Source organism: Osmerus mordax, chromosome 20 (assembly GCF_038355195.1).
Source record: "Osmerus mordax isolate fOsmMor3 chromosome 20, fOsmMor3.pri, whole genome shotgun sequence".
NCBI lineage: Eukaryota > Metazoa > Chordata > Actinopteri > Osmeriformes > Osmeridae > Osmerus > Osmerus mordax.
Genome location: NC_090069.1, coordinates 3,512,709 through 3,533,597, shown reverse-complemented (window position 1 = coordinate 3,533,597; position 20,889 = coordinate 3,512,709). Strand labels below are relative to the sequence as shown.

General features: G+C 47.7%; 1 protein-coding gene across 1 annotated transcript in view; it reads right to left on the bottom strand.

The window, feature by feature from the left end:
- mmp17a (matrix metallopeptidase 17a) overlaps positions 1 to 20,685 on the bottom strand; it is a 45,825-nt gene extending 25,140 nt beyond the window's left edge. The window contains 2 exon segments of the mRNA XM_067258300.1: positions 20,442 to 20,588; positions 20,590 to 20,685. Of these exon segments, the coding sequence (XP_067114401.1) occupies positions 20,442 to 20,588; positions 20,590 to 20,685 (243 nt within the window).
- Positions 20,686 to 20,889: the final 204 nt, after the last annotated feature.

Genomic DNA, 20,889 nt, shown 5'->3' with positions numbered 1-20,889 from the left:
TACAAACCCTTTTGAAAAAGTCCCGGGCCCTGAGAGAGCCTGCTGTCTGACCTAGGCCAGACACACTCTAACCAGTCTACCACATCTGATAGGTGTAAAAGGCTACTGGAAGCAAGGGGTGAAATATGAAATGAACTATTTTAGCAGGCTGTCAGCATCAACGCGAGTGTGTCGACTGTTGGCCAGGGGTGGGGGCCAGTGGGGGAAGGGGTTCAGAGGTTTCCGTCGGGTTCCGGCTTCTATTTTCAGGTTCTGCTGACGCGCGTATCGTTTTTATGCAGTCCGGTTGCAGAAAAACCAACAGCATCTGTTCTTTAAGGAACACTTAAATAACCACGGCAGATGTCGAAAAGACAGGCCGAGTCAAGGACACGAGCCTCGTTGGGGATGTCGCAGAGGTGCCGTTCTCTACGCGTGGATTCGTCACCACGCTGAGCCTTTCACGAGCCTACTTTACTGACACCCAGGGAGAGAGAGAGAGGTAGAGAAAGCACAGGGAACGGTGGACACAGCGTAAGAGGAGGAGAGAGAGCGAGCCCTGGGAGACAGAAACACGGACGGTGGGGAGGATGAGGGGCAGCGTGGATGGAGGAAGTAGTCCAAATTGTTTGCGTGCGTATGACTGTGTGGACGGTGAGTTTGTGCGACTGTGCGAGTGTAAGGGAGAATGATGGTGGGAGGTCGAGAGAGAGCTGGAGAGAGGAAGGCAAACAGAGAGAGAGAGAGAGAGAGAGAGAGAGAGAGAGAGAGAGAGAGAGAGAGAGAGAGAGAGAGAGAGAGAAGGAAACGGAGAGGGAAAGATGTGGAGGGAGACAGAGAGAAAAGTGCGTGCCAAAGAGACGGAGAGAGAAAGACAGAACAAGTATGTGTGAGAGAGAGAGTTAGCTGTTAAAAATGACAGTGACAGAGATAGATGCAGTGTGAAATTGCGCTCTCTAAAGCTGCGATTAACAAAGGAGAGGATGCCTACAGATGGCTGAGACTAGCGTCCGCCTTTAATCACACACACGCGAACACACACGCACACACACACAGTCTCATACACAAAACACACACACATATGCATATAGTCCTACTTTACACAGACCATTAGTCAGATTCCCATGCCTGTCTAAAGTAAATCTAGCATATACTCTATGTTCAATTGTGTCGGTAGATTGTTATATTATGTTTTACGATTGTAATTTTTTATGTACTGTACTGAGTGCAAAAAAGGTTGCGTGAAAAATAAATGGATTCTTCTTCTTATTATGTTCTCCTTAAGTTCTGCCTCTTGTCAGATATGCCAGAGTGGCATCAGCAGAATACATGAACCCTGACCAGGTTCTGCTCCTCCTGTGAGCGCCCCCCCCCCCGCCCTGTTGAAAAGTACCTATGAAATGGCGAAAAACATGCGTGTGTGGATGTTGTGTTCACGTCGGGATGCCAATGTATTGCTTGGGATTTTCACGCAGGGATTTCTTCCCTGTCGTGTCGTGTAGGTCCGTTACGAGCTGTTCTCCTGCGCCTGGTGAGATCCTAGACTGCATCTCCATGGGAACGCTATTATCTCCCTAAGCTCCAACCAAACACCGGGAGATAAGGACACCTGCGCCACCTCGCCTCACAGCACACACACACACACTCAACAAACAACAACTCACCTCCTCCGTGTACAGACGCACGCACACTGGCACATACACACACACCCTATATCACACGCCTGCTGAAATGCCTGGAAACATGTAGAACAGTGTGGAAACTGGGACACCTGGTCAAGATTTGCGACTGTCCGGTGAATACTGGTGGAACAGGAAGCTATGTTTGAACAGCCCTTTTAGACAGTTAACAGAGTTAGCCTACTCCATGACCAGATCTTCATGGATCACAGTTGACCCAAGGACACCACTATCCTTAAACTGTCCAGAGATGTGGATCCAGGTGTGTGTGTGTTTGCGGTCAGAAGAAGGTCAGTGTTCTGTACTGTCAGGAGCCCTGCGTCATCTAATATAACTGTCTGGGATTCTACACTGATGGTTAGGTCAGTGTGGGATTACCCCGTGTGTGTGATTGTGTGTGACTTAAGAGTGTATGTGTGTGTGTAAGGGACTGAGTGTGTGTGCGTGTGTGTACACAGAAGCCTCAGGAGAAGGGAGGTGTATAACCTCACTAACAAGCGAAAAAGCATTTCAAAGAAAGAGAAGAGAGAGAGAGAAAGATAAATGGTCTGAAAGTTGTGCCCACCTTCAAAGCATTGTTGTCTTAAGAACCCCTCAAATAGGTTTGGTCTGTTTACCCAAACATTTGTTGTTTGTCAACAACAAAACAAAATCAACAACTGGGCTCATGCCACACACTCCCAGTTTGAGAGGAAACGTCCTGGAACAATTGCTCCTGTTCAGGGGTTTGCAATGTGTGTGTGTGTCTGTGTGTGTGTGTGTCTCTGTGTGTGTGTGCGCCTGTGTGTGTGTGCAAGTTTCCTACTCAGAGCGTTCTGCAGAGTGGAATCTCATTTGACCCAAGGAGCTTTATATTGATGAAACCAAGCAAGAGGATCGATCAGGAACGTCTCTAGGCCTTGTGTCCTTCAGTGCTTTGCTGTTCTTGAGTTCCTAGCCCCCCCCCCCCCCTGCTGCCCCCCTGCAGCCCCCAGCCTCCCCCACCTCCAAGATGGTTAATTAATTATTTGCACTAATCAGGGACAGCTTTTGTTTGATTGTGTTTATTGTCTGATTGGTTGATAACAAAATCATTGTTTCCCCAACACTATTTGTGTTCTGCTTATCGAGCCACTTAGGTTGTTTGTTGCAACTTCAGATTAGCAACTAATTAAATGACGAATAGATGTATTCATTCATTGACAAAGAACACGTACAAAATCTGCTTGTAATAACCATTAAAATAGTTGTAGATCTTTTTCTCGTTTCTTGTCCTCCTTCTTTCTCTCTCAAAGGAGAATGTGTCATTTCCATGGTGTAGTCTGGACTTCCTGAGGTTTGACCAAACATCCAAATATGTTGCTCGTCTTCAACTCTTCGTCTCTCTCTCTTTCTCTCTTCCTTCTCTCTCTGTCTCTTTGTTCCTCACACTTCCTTTATATTCCTCTCTGCTACAAGAGTGTGTGGTGTAGTCTGTACGTGTGTGTGCTATGGTCTGGTTGTGTGTGTGTGGTGTAGTCTGAACGTGCGTGTGCTATGGTCTGGTTGTGTGTGTGTGGTGTAGTCTGTACGTGTGTGTGCTATGGTCTGGTTGTGTGTGTATGGTGTAGTCTGTACGTGTGTGTGCTATGGTCTGGTTGTGTGGTGTAGGGCGGTTGTGTGTGTGGTGTAGTCTGTACGTGTGTGTGCTATGGTCTGGTTGTGTGGTGTAGGGCGGTTGTGTGTGTAGTGTAGTCTGTACGTGTGTGTGCTATGGTCTGGTTGTGTGGTGTAGGGCGGTTGTGTGTGTGGTGTAGTCTGTACGTGTGTGTGCTATGGTCTGGTTGTGTGGTGTAGGGCGGTTGTGTGTGTGGTGTAGTCTGTACGTGTGTGTGCTATGGTCTGGATGTGTGGTGTAGGGCGGTTGTGTGTGTGCTATGGTCTGGATGTGTGGTGTAGGGCGGTTGTGTGTGTGGTGTAGTCTGTACGTGTGTGTGCTATGGTCTGGTTGTGTGGTGTAGGGCGGTTGTGTGTGTGGTGTAGGGCAGTTGTGTGTGTGGTGTAGGGCGGTTGTGTGTGTGGTGTAGGGCGGTTGGGTGTGTGGTGTAGGGCGGTTGTGTGTGTGGTGTAGGGCGGTTGGGTGTGTGGTGTAGGGCGGTTGGGTGTGTGGTGTAGGGCGGTTGGGTGTGTGGTGTAGGGCGGTTGTGTGTGTGGTGTAGGGCAGTTGGGTGTGTGGTGTAGGGCAGTTGGGTGTGTGGTGTAGGGCAGTTGTGTGTGTGGTGTAGGGCAGTTGGGTGCTTCAATCAGAGAGGTGTTAATGTGATGCAGCACCCAGAAGGCGCAGGGAGAGCCTACTGGTACCTGCCACAGTAAACAGCTGCAAGTCAAACCACACCCCGACACACTGGCAGGACAATTAAACTCTTGTTCAATAATCACAGCTCTGTACAGTGCTAGAAAGTCAATGATTGTCTGTTTGAGTGTGTGTGTCTGTGTTTGTGTGTGTGTTTGTGTGTGTGTCTGTGTGTATGTCTGTCTGTCTGTCTGTGTGTCTGTATAATGTAAATGTAAATGACTAAAATGTGTGTGTGTCTGTCTGTCTGTCTGTGGGTGTCTGTGTAATGTAAATGTAAATGACTAAAATGTGTGTGTGTGTGTGTGAAAAGGAGAATGTTGAAGAGCCAGTGAAGAGGCAGCCCAGCAGCGGCTCTGCATCTCTAAATCCCATCCAGGTTGGAGCCAGACTAGATCGCTCATCAGGCCTCGTTTCTGCTCACCGTCTGTTGCCTACGGCAATGCTGTCACTCTCCCCACCAAGGCCTTAGCCCTTATCTAGGAAGCAGCCTGCCAGCTAGTCAGCCAGCCTGTCAGCCAATCAGTCAGTTAGCCAGTCAGCCAGCCTGTCAGCCAATCAGTCTGTTAGCCAGTCAGCAAGGCAGTCGGCCAGCCTGTCAGCCAATCAGTCTGTTAGCCAGTCAGCAAGGCAGTCAGCCCAGTGGGTTTGGACAGCCACTCCTGTCTAACCACTACAGCTGCGCTGCACAGGCCCAGTCCACAAGACTATACACTACAGATCATACGGCAACAACCTGCAAACAAGGGCCGTGCGGAACAGTGGCTGTGGAGTTAGGGACACCCAGTGACACAAAGAGCCATGCTCCGGCTTTCCAGTCACATCCCAACAACTAGCAGGAGAAGAACTACAAATCCCCTGAGTCTGCGGGAATTGCCAAATATTCGACCCAATCCCCCTCCATGGTCAGAGGTTCCATTGAGAGCCCAGGTATCAGGATTTGGCCGATTATAAAGTGAAATCCTGGTAATTGAGCTACAAGAGGTTGGTGGTGGGTGTTGTTGTCATCGAGACCTGAGGCTCTGTACATGCTGTGACAGAATTGAGACCTACAGCAGCATCTAACACTCTGGGGGCATAGAGCAGCCTCTAGCTGTGTCAACACACACACACACACACACACAGACACACACACACGCACAGACACACACAGACACACACGCACAGACACACAGACACACACACACACACAGACACACACGCACACGCACACACACACACAGACACACACGCACAGACACACAGACACACACAGACACACACACACACACACACACACAGACACACAGACACATACGCACACACACAGACACATACGCACACACACAGACACACACGCACAGACACACACACACACATATAGACACACACACACACGCACACACACACACACACGCACAGACACACACACGCACACACACACACACACAGACACACACGCACAGACACACACACACACACACATAGACACACACACACATATACATACACACAGATAGTTAGACACACCCACCGACATACACAGACACACAGATCAGTAGACACATACACAGACACGTGGACACACACACTCAGATCGCACGGAAATATCTGGACAGGAAAAGTGACAGGAAACGACTTTCCCTCTCTTCTGTCTGTAATCCCTAATCGCAGCTGCTGTAATCCTAATCTGCCGCTAACATGCATCTGAGCATGATACACTGGAAGCCGAAACAGGAAGGAGCTACGAATGTCTTCTCTCTCTGTCTCTCCCTTTCTCTCTCTCTCTGTCTTTCTGTGTCCCTCTCTCTCTCTCTCTCTCTGTCTTTCTGTGTCCCTCTCTCCCTCTCTCCCTCCCTCCTTCTATCCAGCTGCACATCTGGTCAATTGCTCATGTCCACTGGCGTGCTCTGATAAACAGGAGTGATGTCATGATTAGACAGGCCCTTCGGAGACAGCGAGGGGACACGTGAGAAATGGAAAGAGGGAGAGCGTGGTGAGGAAAGACAGATGCATCATGTTCAGTACATGCCTGTACAGTGTGTGTGTGTGTGAGAGAGTGTGTTTGTATGTGTGGTGTGTGTGTGTGTGTGTGTGTGAGTGTGGTGTGTGTGTGTGTGGTGTGTGTGTGAGAAAGACAGAGAGGGACAGAAGAAGCCCCATAAACAGCCTTCTGTGTGTGCGCGCGAGTGGAATGCCAGGATCACACATGTTGTCAGAGGAGACCGAAGGGGGGGAGATTGACTCGGCCGACAAGGGAAGACTTTCTCTGGAAACCCCCGGGAGGTGAAGGGTCACGACCCCATCCCTTCCTGTCATCCCACTGTCCCCCGTCAGGCGGTCCCACTCACCACACCACCGCAACCGCCCTCCAAACAGGATCTGTCCCTGTGTCGTCGCCCCCCCCCCCCCCCCCCCCCCCCGCGTCTGACCTATTCAATTCCACAATGCCCTGCTCTGTGGGGCCCTTGGTCACCAGCTGCAGTGAGTCCTTCATCTGCTTCATTGACAGGAAGTAGGTCCTCGCGGCAGACTTAACCCTGCGTGACCTCACGTCTCTCAAAGCGCTCCCTGGATACGGCGGACAAATAGTGTTTTCTCCCTTGACCGCTCTGCATTCCCGGGTCACTTATAAATATGTTTATACCGGGCTTCTACATGTTGAACATAGTGATGAACCTTCTAGAGTACATGTACAGCAATAAACACAGAAACACCGAAATATAGAGACATGCATACAGACATACTGAGGTGTAAAGAAATTAAACATAATGCTTTGGAAAAACATTCACATGGAGGAAATCGACTCACAATGTGTTTGTATGGCTGTCAAATTCTATTCCTGTGTGGGTTTACAATTTAGTTTTTAAGTATTACACATGATAAACCATTCTAGTTCCTGCCTGAAGATCCTCTCCCAGGAGATATCAACCGGATGTTCTTGAGCTATAGAACCCTTTTCATCACAGCCCTCCCAAAAAATACTTATCACGCTTCACTAAGGCAACACATCTCACATTCTTCAGATTAAGGGCTTCAGAAGATTAATCTCAGAGAAATTGTTTTCTCAAAGCTGAATGCAGTCTGCTGCATCCTGCAAATATACAACAGTGAATGTTTACGTGAGAATGCTGGCAGAGCTGAGACCTGCTAAACACTCTGTGTGTTGGATAGTAACCACTGCTTAGTGACAGATGATCTAACCTGTGTAAGTAGAGAAGCGGGAGAGGAGAGAGGGAGGAAGAGGAGGCAAGAGAGAGAGAGAGAGAGAGAGAGGAAGGAGAGGAGGGAGGGGGGAGAAGAGAGAAAAGAGGGGAGGGAGGGAGAGGAGGACTATTAATGTCTAGGAGTGTTTCACAGCCCGAGTGAAACGTTTAATCCAACACCAGCAGATTTGCGATGGATTACAAGTCTGCAAACGTGTGAATTAATCCTTGATGCTATCTCAGGTCTCTGAGGCTTTTGGTTTCTCGCCAAACTGTATCCGAGTTGGTTAAAGTGCAGTTGTGTGTGTGTGTGTGTGTGTGAATTTGGGGAAGATCTCAGATCTTCCACACCTCGTTGTAAAAAATCCAAAATTCTTATCAAATAACTAATTTTATCAGTGTGCAATCCCTCAACAGAGGCCCATTCTAAGGGATTACATAGTCTCTACCGTGGGTACATGCTAGCAAAATAAAACATGAGCAATGACAGAGTGAAACTCTTCCAACTTCTGACTTGAAAGATTGGAACTCAGGTTCAAGATGTGGCCTGAAGGCATGATTGCGGTGTGGTTGGCCACAGTGGGTGAGTGTGTGGAGGGGTCTGTACAGAGCAGAGTGTTGAGTGTGTAAGTGAAATATAGTGCTATGTGTGCATTATGTCGACAGCATAAGTTGACCCAATGGGTCGCATGTGATCAACAGAAAGAGTGAGCGAGGTGCTGACATACACAGAACTCTCTCACACGCACACACACGCACGCACGCACACACAAACGCAACCGGGAACCAAGGGTTGAGAGGATTCAACTAGCAAAGAAGCGAAGCAGGGAATGGAAACCAAGCAAGCAAGTCGTCCAAAGCCTCCATTCCATCAAATGGTACCGGATAGAGAGGCTGGAGCGTGGACAGAACCGGGGGGGGGGGGGGGTAAAGGTGGATGTGAGAGGGCGATGAATTACATGGAGGTGCATATCAGCACAAGGGTGGACCTCTGGCCGGAAAACAAACAAAGGCTTCCCTACAGGACCAGTCCTTCAGTCAGGTAAAGGGTGATTGTCTTTCAAAACAGAACCGTGAAATCCATTCCACTAACGAGAATGTGACATTACATACTGTATACAACGCTATGTCATCGCCAGAGAGAGAGACAGAGACGTAGAGAGAGAGAGAGAGAGAGAGAGAGAGAGAGAGAGAGAGAGAGAGAGAGAGAGAGAGAAGGACAGAGAGAGAAACAGAGGTACATGGAAAGAGAGAGACAGAGACAGAGATAGAGACAGAGAAGGACAGAGAGAGAAACAGAGAGGTACAGGGAAAGAGAGAGAGAGAGACAGGTCTTCACGTTCCTGTGCAGACACTTTGTACGACCTAGACGAAGGCAACTCGAACCGACGCGAGCGCTCCAATCAATAACACCAAGCCCTTTTAGGATTCCAAACACAACTCCATTAAATACACACCTCGGGTGAGTCATCAATCATACACCAGATGGGAAGCTTCCAACAAGGAAGTGCGGAACACACGGGGCACACACACACCCACTCTCTCGTGTGCGCACACACACCAGCACGTATGCATAAGTGCACGCACTCACGCACGCTTAGATCCACCGAGAGGATTTGTAATCCACAGTGAGTGCACACTTGTGAGAAGCTTACACACCTCGCCCTGTGCTAATGCACACTCCACACGCGCTGTGTACATTACAGACATAAACAGAGTAACAGGTAAGCTCACTGCAACTGCTGAAAACCAATTATCTGGATCTCCGGATAAAAGGACCTATGTTTGAACAGGAGGATTCATGAATGTATAAAACGTGCCATTAAGTGCCCTCAACCAGACAAAGCCCGTATTATGTGTGTGACATACCACCCACATACACCTGTTATGAGCCTGCTTCATCATTTCAATGGGGCTTATGGGTAAACAGAGGATTAGACAGTACTGTTTTAATAAACTCCATTTGATCCGTGTACCATTAGCCGTTGGAACCTTCCGGAATATGCGTTGTAATTTGAATGGCAGTATGAAGAGGATGTACAAGCGTGTATGCACATTAGAAGTGCACACTTTGATTTAATATCCATTTACCTCGCCTACTCCAGGAAAGCGGCTCTACAGTCCCAAGCGGACATTAAAGTCAGCCGCGTGCTTACCGAGCCGCACAATTTGTATACGCTAACAGGTGTGAATATCACTGACGAGGGTTGGGTAGGCCTATGTTAAGCGCTCGCATGCCCTTAGCGACAGCGGAGGGCTGAGCGCCGGCGAAACGGACCGCATCTTTGCTGTGTGTTTATGTTGGCGCGCGTCACTGCATATGCGCGAGAATGTGCGCATGTGGACGAGTGCGTGTGAGAATGTGTGTCTGTGTGTGTGTGTGTGTGTGTGTGTGTGCCCTCTACATAGACCACAGGCAGTAACACACATACTTTGCTGTGTAGTGCTTGTATGTACAACATTGTCTAAGAATCGGTTAAGTGTGAGCATTGGCCATTGACTCACCACAATGAAGCCAAGGTGAAATCTAGACTGAAAAAAGAGAGCAGAAACAGGCTAAGAGAAATATATTAAGAGAAATAGAAAAGAAAGACAGAGATAGAGAGATAGAAGGAGAGAGTCAGTGAAAAAAGAAAAGGAAAAAAAGACCTTTCCGTCCCTTCGGTGACATGAGGCTAATGGCTATCAGATGGCATCGACCAGTGGTAGTCCACACTCATGGTGACATACCAGGCGACTCATTAAAACACTACAGGGGAGAGAGAGACCGAGAAATTAAGAGAGAGAGAGAGAGAGAGACATAGCATATAGAAAGAGATCTATATAGCAGGTTTCTTACACTGTCTCCCCGCGTGGGGCTAAGCCGGGTCTGTTAATGGGTTGTCTTCCACTCGATGAAAGCTGCATTGAAGCAGGCAAGTGGAGGAAGGATGGAGGGCGGCTGGAGAGAGAGAGGGAGAGAGAGGGAGGGAGAGAGAACGAACGAAGGAACGCTGGTTTCAGCGGGGCAGCTGTTACTCTGACCGACAGAGGTTTTCTATCTCCGAACAGTAGCGAAAGGCAAAGCCATAACAAAACACCACCTCTCCACGCGAAAAAAAAATCTGATCGATCAATGAGCTCCTTCATTTACTGGCACCTCTCCTTCATCCCCCCCCCCCCCCTCCACCCTCTTCTTCCCAGTTCCGAATCCTTCCGTGGCAAGTACTTACATTGAAATAAAGCCCACATACTCACATCAGAGTGGCTCAGTTAATCAACGTTTTACATGTGTGCTTGCGAATGATCCCCATCAGGATTGAGCACGGAACGATAAACAAGTCAGCTTGAGTTCAAAAGTAAACTAACTGGGCCGTCTGAGCCCATTTCAGAGACGCCCCTTAAACAGTGGTTTCATTTCGTTGCCAGAAGTGCGTCGAAACCTCTACAACCTCTTTGATGTTGCATCTTTTATTTGGGGAGCAATCTGACATGGCTTTGTGCCAAAGCCCACAACACAAGGAATGAATCAAGCTCTAGCAGTGCCCCAACTGTGATAGTTGTTCCATATGCCATAGAGAGAAAAGAGAGAGACACGCACGGTTACACAGAAACACTATAGTCTACCTAGGGGGCTTTCCAACCAACGTGCATAACTGAGAGAGACAGAGAGAGCGACGGAGAAAACGAGAGAGGGAGAGAAAGAGGGAGAGAGAAAGAAAGAGAGACCGAGAGAGAGACAGAGGGAAATTTTTAAGCGAAAAATAGGGAGAAACAGAGACAGTAATAAAGAGAGAGGGCGAGAGACAGACAGAAAAATGGGGAGAGAGATTCTGGGAGAATGCAAATATATCAGTTGCTTGGATAAAATATGTGGTAACACTTTAGATCCAGGTGCTTGTAAAATATGTCAGTTCATAGGTAATAAGACCTTCGTAAATCGGTAAGTCTTATTAACACATACTATTAATAAGCTTATAACATTTTAATCTCATAAGGGACTTATTACCAATTCACTAACTCTTATCTCATCTTACGATGACATTTACCCTAACACTAGCCTATAATAATATTATTAACACGTATGTGGTCTGGTTAACACAAATTAATATGAAATAATTAATTAATTATTTATTAACTAACACTTATTACAAGCACCTGGCTCTATAGTGTTACCAGATATGTTTTTGCCTGTGTATCATTTACAGTGCATGTGTTGCTACAGTTCATTTTCACGTGTAGCCAACACAGGCACACAGAGTTAGAAGTTAACTACTCCAACTTCTATATCCAGCTCCAGAATGTGTTGGTCTCGGTGTGGGTAAGTATGTATGCATCTCCGTCTCTTTGTGGATTTCAAGTCTGCCAGGTAGCAGTGGGACAGCTGACATGTGCTGCCACGGCAACCAGCACCATGGAGACAGATATGTCGGGCCCAGACTGAGCCGTGAGGCCCCTCATGACAACGAACACTGAAGAATGGTGGCAACTGCTCCAAAACACACACGCACGCACGCACACACACACACGGAGAGAACACCAAATACAAAAACCCTCACTCACAATGGAAAGCTACAGGACAATCGCCCCTCCCCTTCCCCCCCCTCAGGCTAGCTCTACCGGATTTACCAACACAATCTCCACACCCAAGCTCCTAACCGCGAGCAGTGGCTAAGCTAATTACACACCCTCGCGTTTTGCCCAAACTGAAGGTAGGCCACGGCTGACACACAGGAAACAGAACACAACCCCCCCCCCCCCACAGGGCCAGAGAGTGCTGTGTTCTTTGTGGCATCTAGTTTTGATGTGTTCCCTGGGTACTCAGGGTTTACACGCCTCCTGCAACAGACCCACTGTAGATCGGCATCACACAGACCTCTTATGGAGCACGGCTTTATCAACAGGCAGCTCCTTCAGCAGGGGGCTGAAAATAAACACGAACAAGTGGGAATGAAACTCCCAAACTGAAAATTGATTTGGACCAAATAGGTTGGAGAAAGCCATCGCGTGTTGTCCAGGCAACTGCTACCTGACACCCCGAGAGCGAATTGCTGCAAGAAATGGTGGCGAAGTTCAAACTTCACATGCTCCAAGGCTACAGTCTCACAAAGGTAATGCAGCATGCTGGGCTTTGACCGAATGCAGGGTAGCACTTTCTGTGTGTGTGTTCGTGTGTGTATGCATGATTCAATTGATCGGGTGCCGATGGGTTTCCTAGATCTCAGTGAGATGGGCATGCACAGCTTCCAAGGAACCAGGGTATGTTACATACACGCGTTATACATCTTATGTCATCTCTTGATCACTGACATCTCCTCCTGGTCACTGACATCACCTCCTGGTCACTGACATCACCTCCTGGTCACTGAAATCACCTCCTGATCACTGACATCTCCTCCTGGTCACTGACATCTCCTCCTGGTCACTGATATCACCTCCTGATCACTGACATCACCTCCTGATCACTGACATCTCCTCCTGGTCACTGACATCACCTCCTGGTCACTGACATCACCTCCTGATCACTGACATCACCTCCTGGTCACTGACATCACCTCCTGGTCACAGACATCACTTCCTGATCACAGACATCAACCCCCTGATCCCAGAGCCTTCTCACCAATGACTGCTAATAACATCTTCACAATCTCTTCTTTCTGTTCTTCTTTTGCTCCAGTGGGTGTTGGACAGTGACACCATCAGGATGTTAGCCTAGCCTAGCTTAGCTGCAGGGCATATACTGTCAAACCTTAGCTCCAGTCTCCTGCCCCTGGGGCGACCAGCACAGTGACAGTCTGACAGTCTGACGCTGGCAAAGGGTAGATCAGACGCTCATGCAAATACTGTACGTCTACTGCGAATCAAAGAATTGGTCCAGTCCGCGCCCTCAACGACAACATACAGTTTATGCCTTTATGCTTAAAAGATACATTCGACATTTCACATCCGCGCATTTACACTTCTGGGAGTTACGGCACAATCCATATTCACCGTCTTGGACTCACTCAACAAACACATAGTATCTTTCTGTTTGAATAGGTGCACTGTTTTGGGGACTGTCTCCCGGTGTAATTTATTCATAGTCTGACATATCGGCATTTGTTGAAACAGAACCATTTAATTCCAAGGTGAATCAGACTCTTATTAAAGCAGCACAGTGGTGAGGTGGAAAGGAGGTTTGGGGCTCCAGATGTGAGCTGCAGGCAGATGGAGACAATTGATCTGAGTAAATTGATAATAACACGGAGGCGAGCACAGTAGGACGGTTCTTTATCGTCTTCACCTTACGCAGAAAGTCCTGATTTGGTCCATTACAGTGGGCTGCTTAACAATAACCGAGTACAAAAAAAAATTATCCAAAAGAAACAGCAGAAAAACGGATTTCAGCTGCATGCATGCACTGTAGGCTGCAGGAGCAGGAACGCAATGAAAAAGTTCTTTTCCCATCCACTTTGATGATTTTTCAAATGAGACAGGTTACTAGGAGAGGGATATTCCATGTAGATAAAGAGAAAGTTCAAGTTCAAGAAACAGAAAGATTCGGGTGTGGGGGGGTGGGGGGGGGGGGTAGAGTGTGTGCTGCGGGGCTTTTAGGTTTATATAAAGACAATAACTCAGGAAAATCATTAAAAACCATAATAACACAAAAGGGAACATTGCTTCCAGGGTGTATGCAAGCATCAGGCTGCTCATAATCTCTTCGTCTGCAACAAGGAGAGCGTGTCCGACAGTAACCCCGCATTAAATGGACGTTCTACATTCTAGCCCGGTCCATTAATCCAGGACAGTGTGCCAATAACCACCCATCAGATCAACACTGAGCAAAACTCAGATTAATAATCCCAATAAAAAAAAAATAATGGAACTGATGATGCGGCACATGACTTAATGAACAGTCAACCATTAAGGTAATATTGACTGGCTGGGTTATGAAGTGCCAAGAGGCTCCGTGCTGCAGAACCATGCATCTTCACAGTGACATGTGTCCCAGCAAAAACACCAGAGAGGCATAGAGAGGGAGGGGGAGAATGAGAGAGAGAGAGAAGGAGGGGGAGAAGAGCAGTGCTGTGAAGAGAGAAGAGGGAGGGAGGGGCATGAGAGAGTCTGAGGGGGAGATTCAGGCTTTTTTTCCATCGTGGAGAGGCAGCGGGACAGGGGCGTGCGGGGACACTCTGAAGCTGAGTGGAGGGTTGAACGGGTCAAAAGAATTCTCCGGAAGCACAAGCTATTTCTATCATGACTGACCTCTCAGCTGGGAGGGAGATAGTTGCTATTTCTCAGGGTGACTTCCAACGCCCTTGACTATAGAGGCAGGAATACATTCATGGAAAATCCATTTTGTCAGTTGAGGGTATGGTCAAGTGTCAGAACCAAGGGCGAATCTCGGAGATGATCAATTCTTGGCTTCATTGCTAGCCATCCCACTTCACATGGGCAGACTCCACTCATTCCCATTAAGACATCTTCTTATTGACCTACAGCATGCACCGCTGGTGTTGCCATGGTGTTGGAATTTTCAAGTGCACAACGGAAAAGAGGGACATTGTGTTCGCCAGTCAAAGAGGTTTCTGCTGGTTTAATTGCAAGTAGGACAGGCCCATAGTAACTGGAGCTCTGTGCCCGTTTCCCAGAGGAAAACTCGGGACTGAGAAAAAACGCAAACAACTAATTGTTGCGCTAATGAGGCATGCTCACATAAAACATCTCTCTCCAACGTGTGGTTAAATGTTCCTCTTTAAGAATATCCTAACTCTGTTGATCTCTGCAGCTTAGACGGCACTCGACGATTTCAACCTCAGCTTTCGAAAAAAGAATGCATAATGCTAATAAACAGGCTTCAGAGGCACAACCCCCACCTTCGCTGTCTGGGTTTCTCAGGTACCTGTAGAGAAATGAGGTCTCATCCTGAGAACATTACACGCAGGCTTGAAGCTGATTCTACAGTGCACTTCAAACACCTCCACTCCCTAAAATCATCTCTCTGACGTTCCCTTGCATCTGAGGGAGCTCTTTTTCCAGCTTCTCCCCCCCCCCCATCCTTTGCTGTCTCTCTGTCTCTCTGTCTCTCTGTCTCTCTGTCTCTCTGTCTCTCTGTCTCTCTCTCTCTCTCTCTCTCTCTCTCTCTCTCTCTCTCTCTCTCTCTCTCTCTCTCTCTCTCTCTCTCTCTCTCTCTCTCTCTCTCTCTCTCTCTCTCTCTCTCTCTCGTTCTTGTTAAGAACTGACAAATGCTAATGAGGGACAAACGGCAAGATCACCTGCTGTGTGGCTCCGTACAAACAAAGAAAACAAACAAACGTATTAAAAGCCAATGGGTGCTGTCAGCATCAGATCAGCAACAGAATGGCTTTTAAAATCAGTTTCGGCGTTTCTGATCAAAGCTCATACTGGCTGTTTGTATTGTCACACACACACGAGGTGCAGAAGCAACTACATACACGAAAGAAACAAACACACACTCGTGTGCACATACACACACACAATTTTGACCAACGCCTGCAAGCAATCTAAGAGGAGCTTTTGTTGATTCTTTGGGGTTTCCTTGATGTTAAGTTGGGGTTGTCCATTGCCAGATTAGCTTGCTGTCCGATGCTATTTTCAGACACGGCAAGCAAGCCAGCGCAACACCAGAAACCACAGTAATTACAAGAGTTCCTCTGTCTTTTGGCTAGCAATGGAGAGTAGTCCCTTGATCTGGTGTGGGGCATGGAGGGAGGGGTGGCCCGCCACTAAAATAGGACTGGGGAGCCACATGGAGCTGGTTAGGGGGTTTTCTATAGGGGAGCAGCTTGAAGTGGAGCAGCTTAGTTCTAAACCTCAGCTGAGAGTTTGAATCAGCGGGAGCCAATGAAAACGGCGGAGGATCGCGTGCGGCTCTGTTGCGGAGAGCGATAAATCCGACTCATTCGCCCCCCACTTCTCTCTTGTCCCGCACACGTCTCCCTTCCCGGGCACACGCAATCCGTCCGCACGGCGGCTCGCATTCGTCCTGGCGACTGTGAGCGCGGTGACATGGATGGTCAGCTGCCTCTGCCTGGTTGCCTATCAGACATACGATCGCAAACATAGCCGCTTCGTGTGTCATAGGCTATTTTGGTGCAGCGCTGTTTGTGAACGTGCCGCTACGCTTTCGCAGCCGTATTCCTAGATCGCGTCAGCTCTTGAACTTGTCATCTCTATGACCCGGAACTGAACAGTATCCGCTAAGGATATACCTTGTGATATATATATCTGGATACCCCTGTCCTCTTGCTGATTGACAGGGTCAGGGCAAGGTCAACCCAGCTGCCAGGCAGCAATCCCAGAAGGCCAAGTTCTCACACTGCCAATGAGGTGTCAGGACCATAAGAAAACTCACCGAAAAGGCCTTTGAGGCGGTCTGAAACCCTTCAGCATATCTGAAGATCTCCTTCTGGACAGACAGTCTCTGCACCTTTAGACACTCAAATAAGAGACGGAAAAAAAAGATCCCACTTATCAGTATGACTTCTTTTTCTTTCTTTCTCTCTGTCTTTCTTTCTTGGAGGAGCAATATATTATGGGATGCAATGCTACCCTACTCCCTCCAGACATCGTTCCTGAAATAATGTCCTTGGCCTTGATCAGAATACCCAGGATGCAGTGTGATGCCTATGGGGTCACAGTCATCCAAGTGTTTTCTGAAAGTAGAACAGAGGTGTTGAAAGTATTCCTACAACTGATGGTGTGATTTGAGTGAGAACAGCAAGGCGAGGCTGTTATTTTCAAGTCTAATTCAGGCAATCTTTTTTTACCTCTTCACAAACTTTACCAAACTCTGTAGCTGCAGGCTGTGGATGACAATGACAATTAGGTAAAAACGTCTCCTCTCCACAGGTACAAATCTCTCCCTGTAACATTAGCCCAGAGACAGGGCCATCCAGAACAGGGAAAGAAACGGTATTGATTTTGTGTTTGCCACTCGTCTAAGTGGTGAGGCAGGCTTTTCTTTTTTGGGCCGCGCATTTTTCGTTTTCGCCTTTTCTGTTTGATTGCTCCTCTCAGAGACACGTGACCAGCTTTCCTTCCCTTCGTCGATCAATCCCATTCCTATCGTCCCCCTTTTTCTTCCTCTGTCTTTGACTTACTACAGTAGCCAGGTGGGGCCGGTGTAAAACACATGTTTTACATTTAGTCATTTAGCAGAAGCTCTTATCCAGAGCGACTTACAGTAAGTACAGGGACATTCCCCCCGAGGCAAGTAGGGTGAAGTGCCTTGCCCAAGGACACAACGTCATTTGGCAGAGCCGGGAATCGAACCGGTAACCTTCGGATTACGAGCCCGACTCCCTAACCGCTCAGCCACCTGACTCCCAGAGTCAGGAGCGGAAGGGAGGGAATCACAAGGTCAGATGAGAGGATGTGATACTGCTGGACTCCCGTTTTGACTTCAGGCCGGAGTCCTAATGTGGCTGCTGGTGCTGGCTGGCGTGCCCGGCTGGGGATGAACTCAGGTGATGGAGTCAGGTGGCTGAGCGGTGAGGGAATCGGGCTAGTAATCCGAAGGTTGCTAGTTCGATTCCCGGTCATGCCAACTGACGTTGTGTCCTTGGGCAAGGCACTTCACCCTACTTGCCTCAGGGGGAATGTCCCTGTACTTACTGTAAGTCGCTCTGGATAAGAGCGTCTGCTAAATGACTAAATGTAAATGTAACTCAATATTTTGGGGCAAAAAGGGAGGGAGTTGTTGCTAATGGTTTTGCGGAGGGAGGGGGGGGGGGGGGGCGAGGCTGGGGTGGGGGCATCCCGCGCTCTTCCCCCCTCCACTCCAGTCGAGAGGGGACCAGATGGTGCTCTCATTAAAGAAATTACAGCAAAATGAGATTCTCTGCTTTAGGACAGACACAAGCTGGTGAGGAGGTGTGGTCTTTATCGTGCTGCCTATCTCCAGGAGGGATGGGGCAGTCAAAAGTATCGTTTTAATTTGTGAACTGTACTTCAAACACTTCGCTTAACTGTATTGGCTACTCGTCATAAAAAAAGAACCTTGAACACTATTAATTACGTTTGGAAACCATGAATGCCCAGATGAACTTGAATGCAATACTGTCCCAGATGATTAGATGCAATCTAGAACTTTCTCAACTCCGCGTCTCTCGAGATGTGTAGGACAGATGAAGCGATCGTTGAGCAGAGTTCTGTGTCCGGTGGCAACCACAGGAGGCTAGCGACGGAAGGATCAAGGAGACGAGCAGAGGAGAGATGATTACTTTTCACAAGTCCATTTAAGGAGTCCCAAGTTACTTGTTATTCACCGTCAAGCGGTTCATGTTCAATGATAACCATAGTTCCCCCTCATCCGAAAATGTTCTTATACCCAAGTCTCCAGTGTGTAGCTGTCTTGGGAGTTGTGCTTAAGTAAGGGTATACTTTCACCAGAAAGACGACAGCTCAGCTGCCTTCCCCACCATCGCCCCAACCCCCCGGAGTGAGGACCTGTCTGATGCAGGACTCTCCATCCTTCTGCCCGGTCATGTACCAGCCCTCCTCCAGCCCAGCTGGGCCTCACCTGCTAAGCCAGGCAAACACCCACACCATCTCTTTGTCTTGCTTTCCTCCACACACACACACACACACACAAATACACACACACACACACCCTCCTCTCCCACACACTCCCACAACATCTTTGTTCACACACGCACACTCTCCCTCACACACACACACACACACACACACACACACACACACACACAGGCTACATACATACACCCCCACCGCCAAATCCAAAAACACCCACTCCCAAGTGTAAACTCCCACTTCATATCACTGCACATCCACTACGAGTTCCCAGTTAATCCGTGTTACGCAGCCGATCTTTAAAGCCTTGTTCTGTGGTTGGTTTTGCTGACTCTGCAGATCGGATCCTGCTAGCCCTCTACCTCCTAGATGTCACAGTAATGAATGGCCAGTGATTGGCCAACCTGTGACCAGCAGGGTTAGCACCTGCTCTATTACATCCCAGTGACCAGACCTCCACACAATAACACGCCAGCAATTAGACCCTCCCCTGTCTTGAATGTGTCAGCTCCACAGAGACTCAACTCTGTTAACAACAGTGCTGCAGTAGATAATAGCACAGAGACATTTCAGCACTTAGACAGCTATAGGGAGCCTTGGGGGGGTCGTGAAGACATGAAAAGACGCTTTGGGCTATACTTGCCGAAATCGGCAAAGCCATGGCGCAATATTTTCAAGCGAGTAACAATGGGAGGAGTAGCTGACATGTTTCTTGTTACGCATCAGAGAGAGATGGAGAGAGAGATCAAGTAACACTATCACAAATAGCAATCAGGATCATGAGCTGCCTGACTATTTTACAATACTCTCATTTCTCTACATCATTAGTTTATTTGTATCTATGATTCATCGAAAATTGACTTGAGGTTAATCATTGTAATCGTAATAATAGTTTTATTTTATAAGAGGTACTTGTACACCAAAAGTATCTCCACAACTCGTCGGAACTGTCAGCATCCTTACGATGGTTTACATGACTCTGTAGACGAGCTTTCGATCATCATTCAGTGTAGAATATTCCCTGCTGCCAGTCGTAGTCTATATTTGCCAAGACCTCATTTCATTTCTTTCAGTCTGTTCCTCCCTCTAGCTGCGCTAAAAGCAAATGTCTTGAAAAACTTCAGTTCTCCACAAACAAACAAAAAATGTTTCAAGCATGAGCAAGGGTTGACTATTGATTTAATTTATGTGTAATTAATACGAGCTTCACGTGCGTAGTCGACCGACTTCAATCAGTCTGTAATTATATGCCCATCGAGTCAGACAAATATAGCCTACATCCACACTAATATTTGTGTAAGATTTTCCGATGTAAACTCTTAATTAGTACGTATTATGTAGGCATTAATCAGCGATCCGATACGCTTAGCCTACGGTATACCATCCCTGTTCCCAACTAACTACTTTAGGTTTTTATTTCGGCTCCCGCGCACCTTAAATACGGGCACAGAAAATGCCCTTTACAACACGCTGCGCCCAAATTGCATGATTGCAGTAATTTCTCCTATAATACAATCAGCTACATCTATTATATCCCCGAGTAAGCACAATCTCAATGCATACTTGGCAAGACGATATTCGCCATTGCCTGTCTTGGTAGCCTAATTATTTATAGCTATAAACATTCAGTTTGAGACCCAAAATAATATGTTAAAAGTTAGGCTACCTATAAGGCTATCCAAATCATTTGAGCCCTTTTCACCACGATACCCACATGTTCCGTCGAAGCGTGATAAAACATTCAGTGTGAAAAGTATCAAAAGATACACTTACCACCCCCATATCCATTTGTTCGGCTGTTAGAGAGGGTGCTGCTCGCGCCTGCGATAAAAACCAAAACATGGGGAAAAGAAGCATCTCTGGAGATATAATCCCAACGCGGAGCGCGGATTTCCAACTCCGAAAAATCTGAGGAATTATGGCCCCGCCACTCGCTGCTCCTGCAGCACTCACAAACCTGCCCTGGCCGCCGCATCCACCAAATAAATGACTCCGGTCCAGACAAGGCTACTCGCATAAGCAGTTGAATTTCCTTTGAAAAATGAAGGTGTACCGTACTGTGGCGCGCAAACACATGAAACACATATCAGATAAAGCCAAAGTCGAATACATTTCCCGTTTTGATCAGTTCTCAAAATTACATGTCCTGCACCTTTCGACTCATATATTCAGACTCAAAATGTGCACACAAACGGATCTGATCGAGGCAGGGACTGAAAAC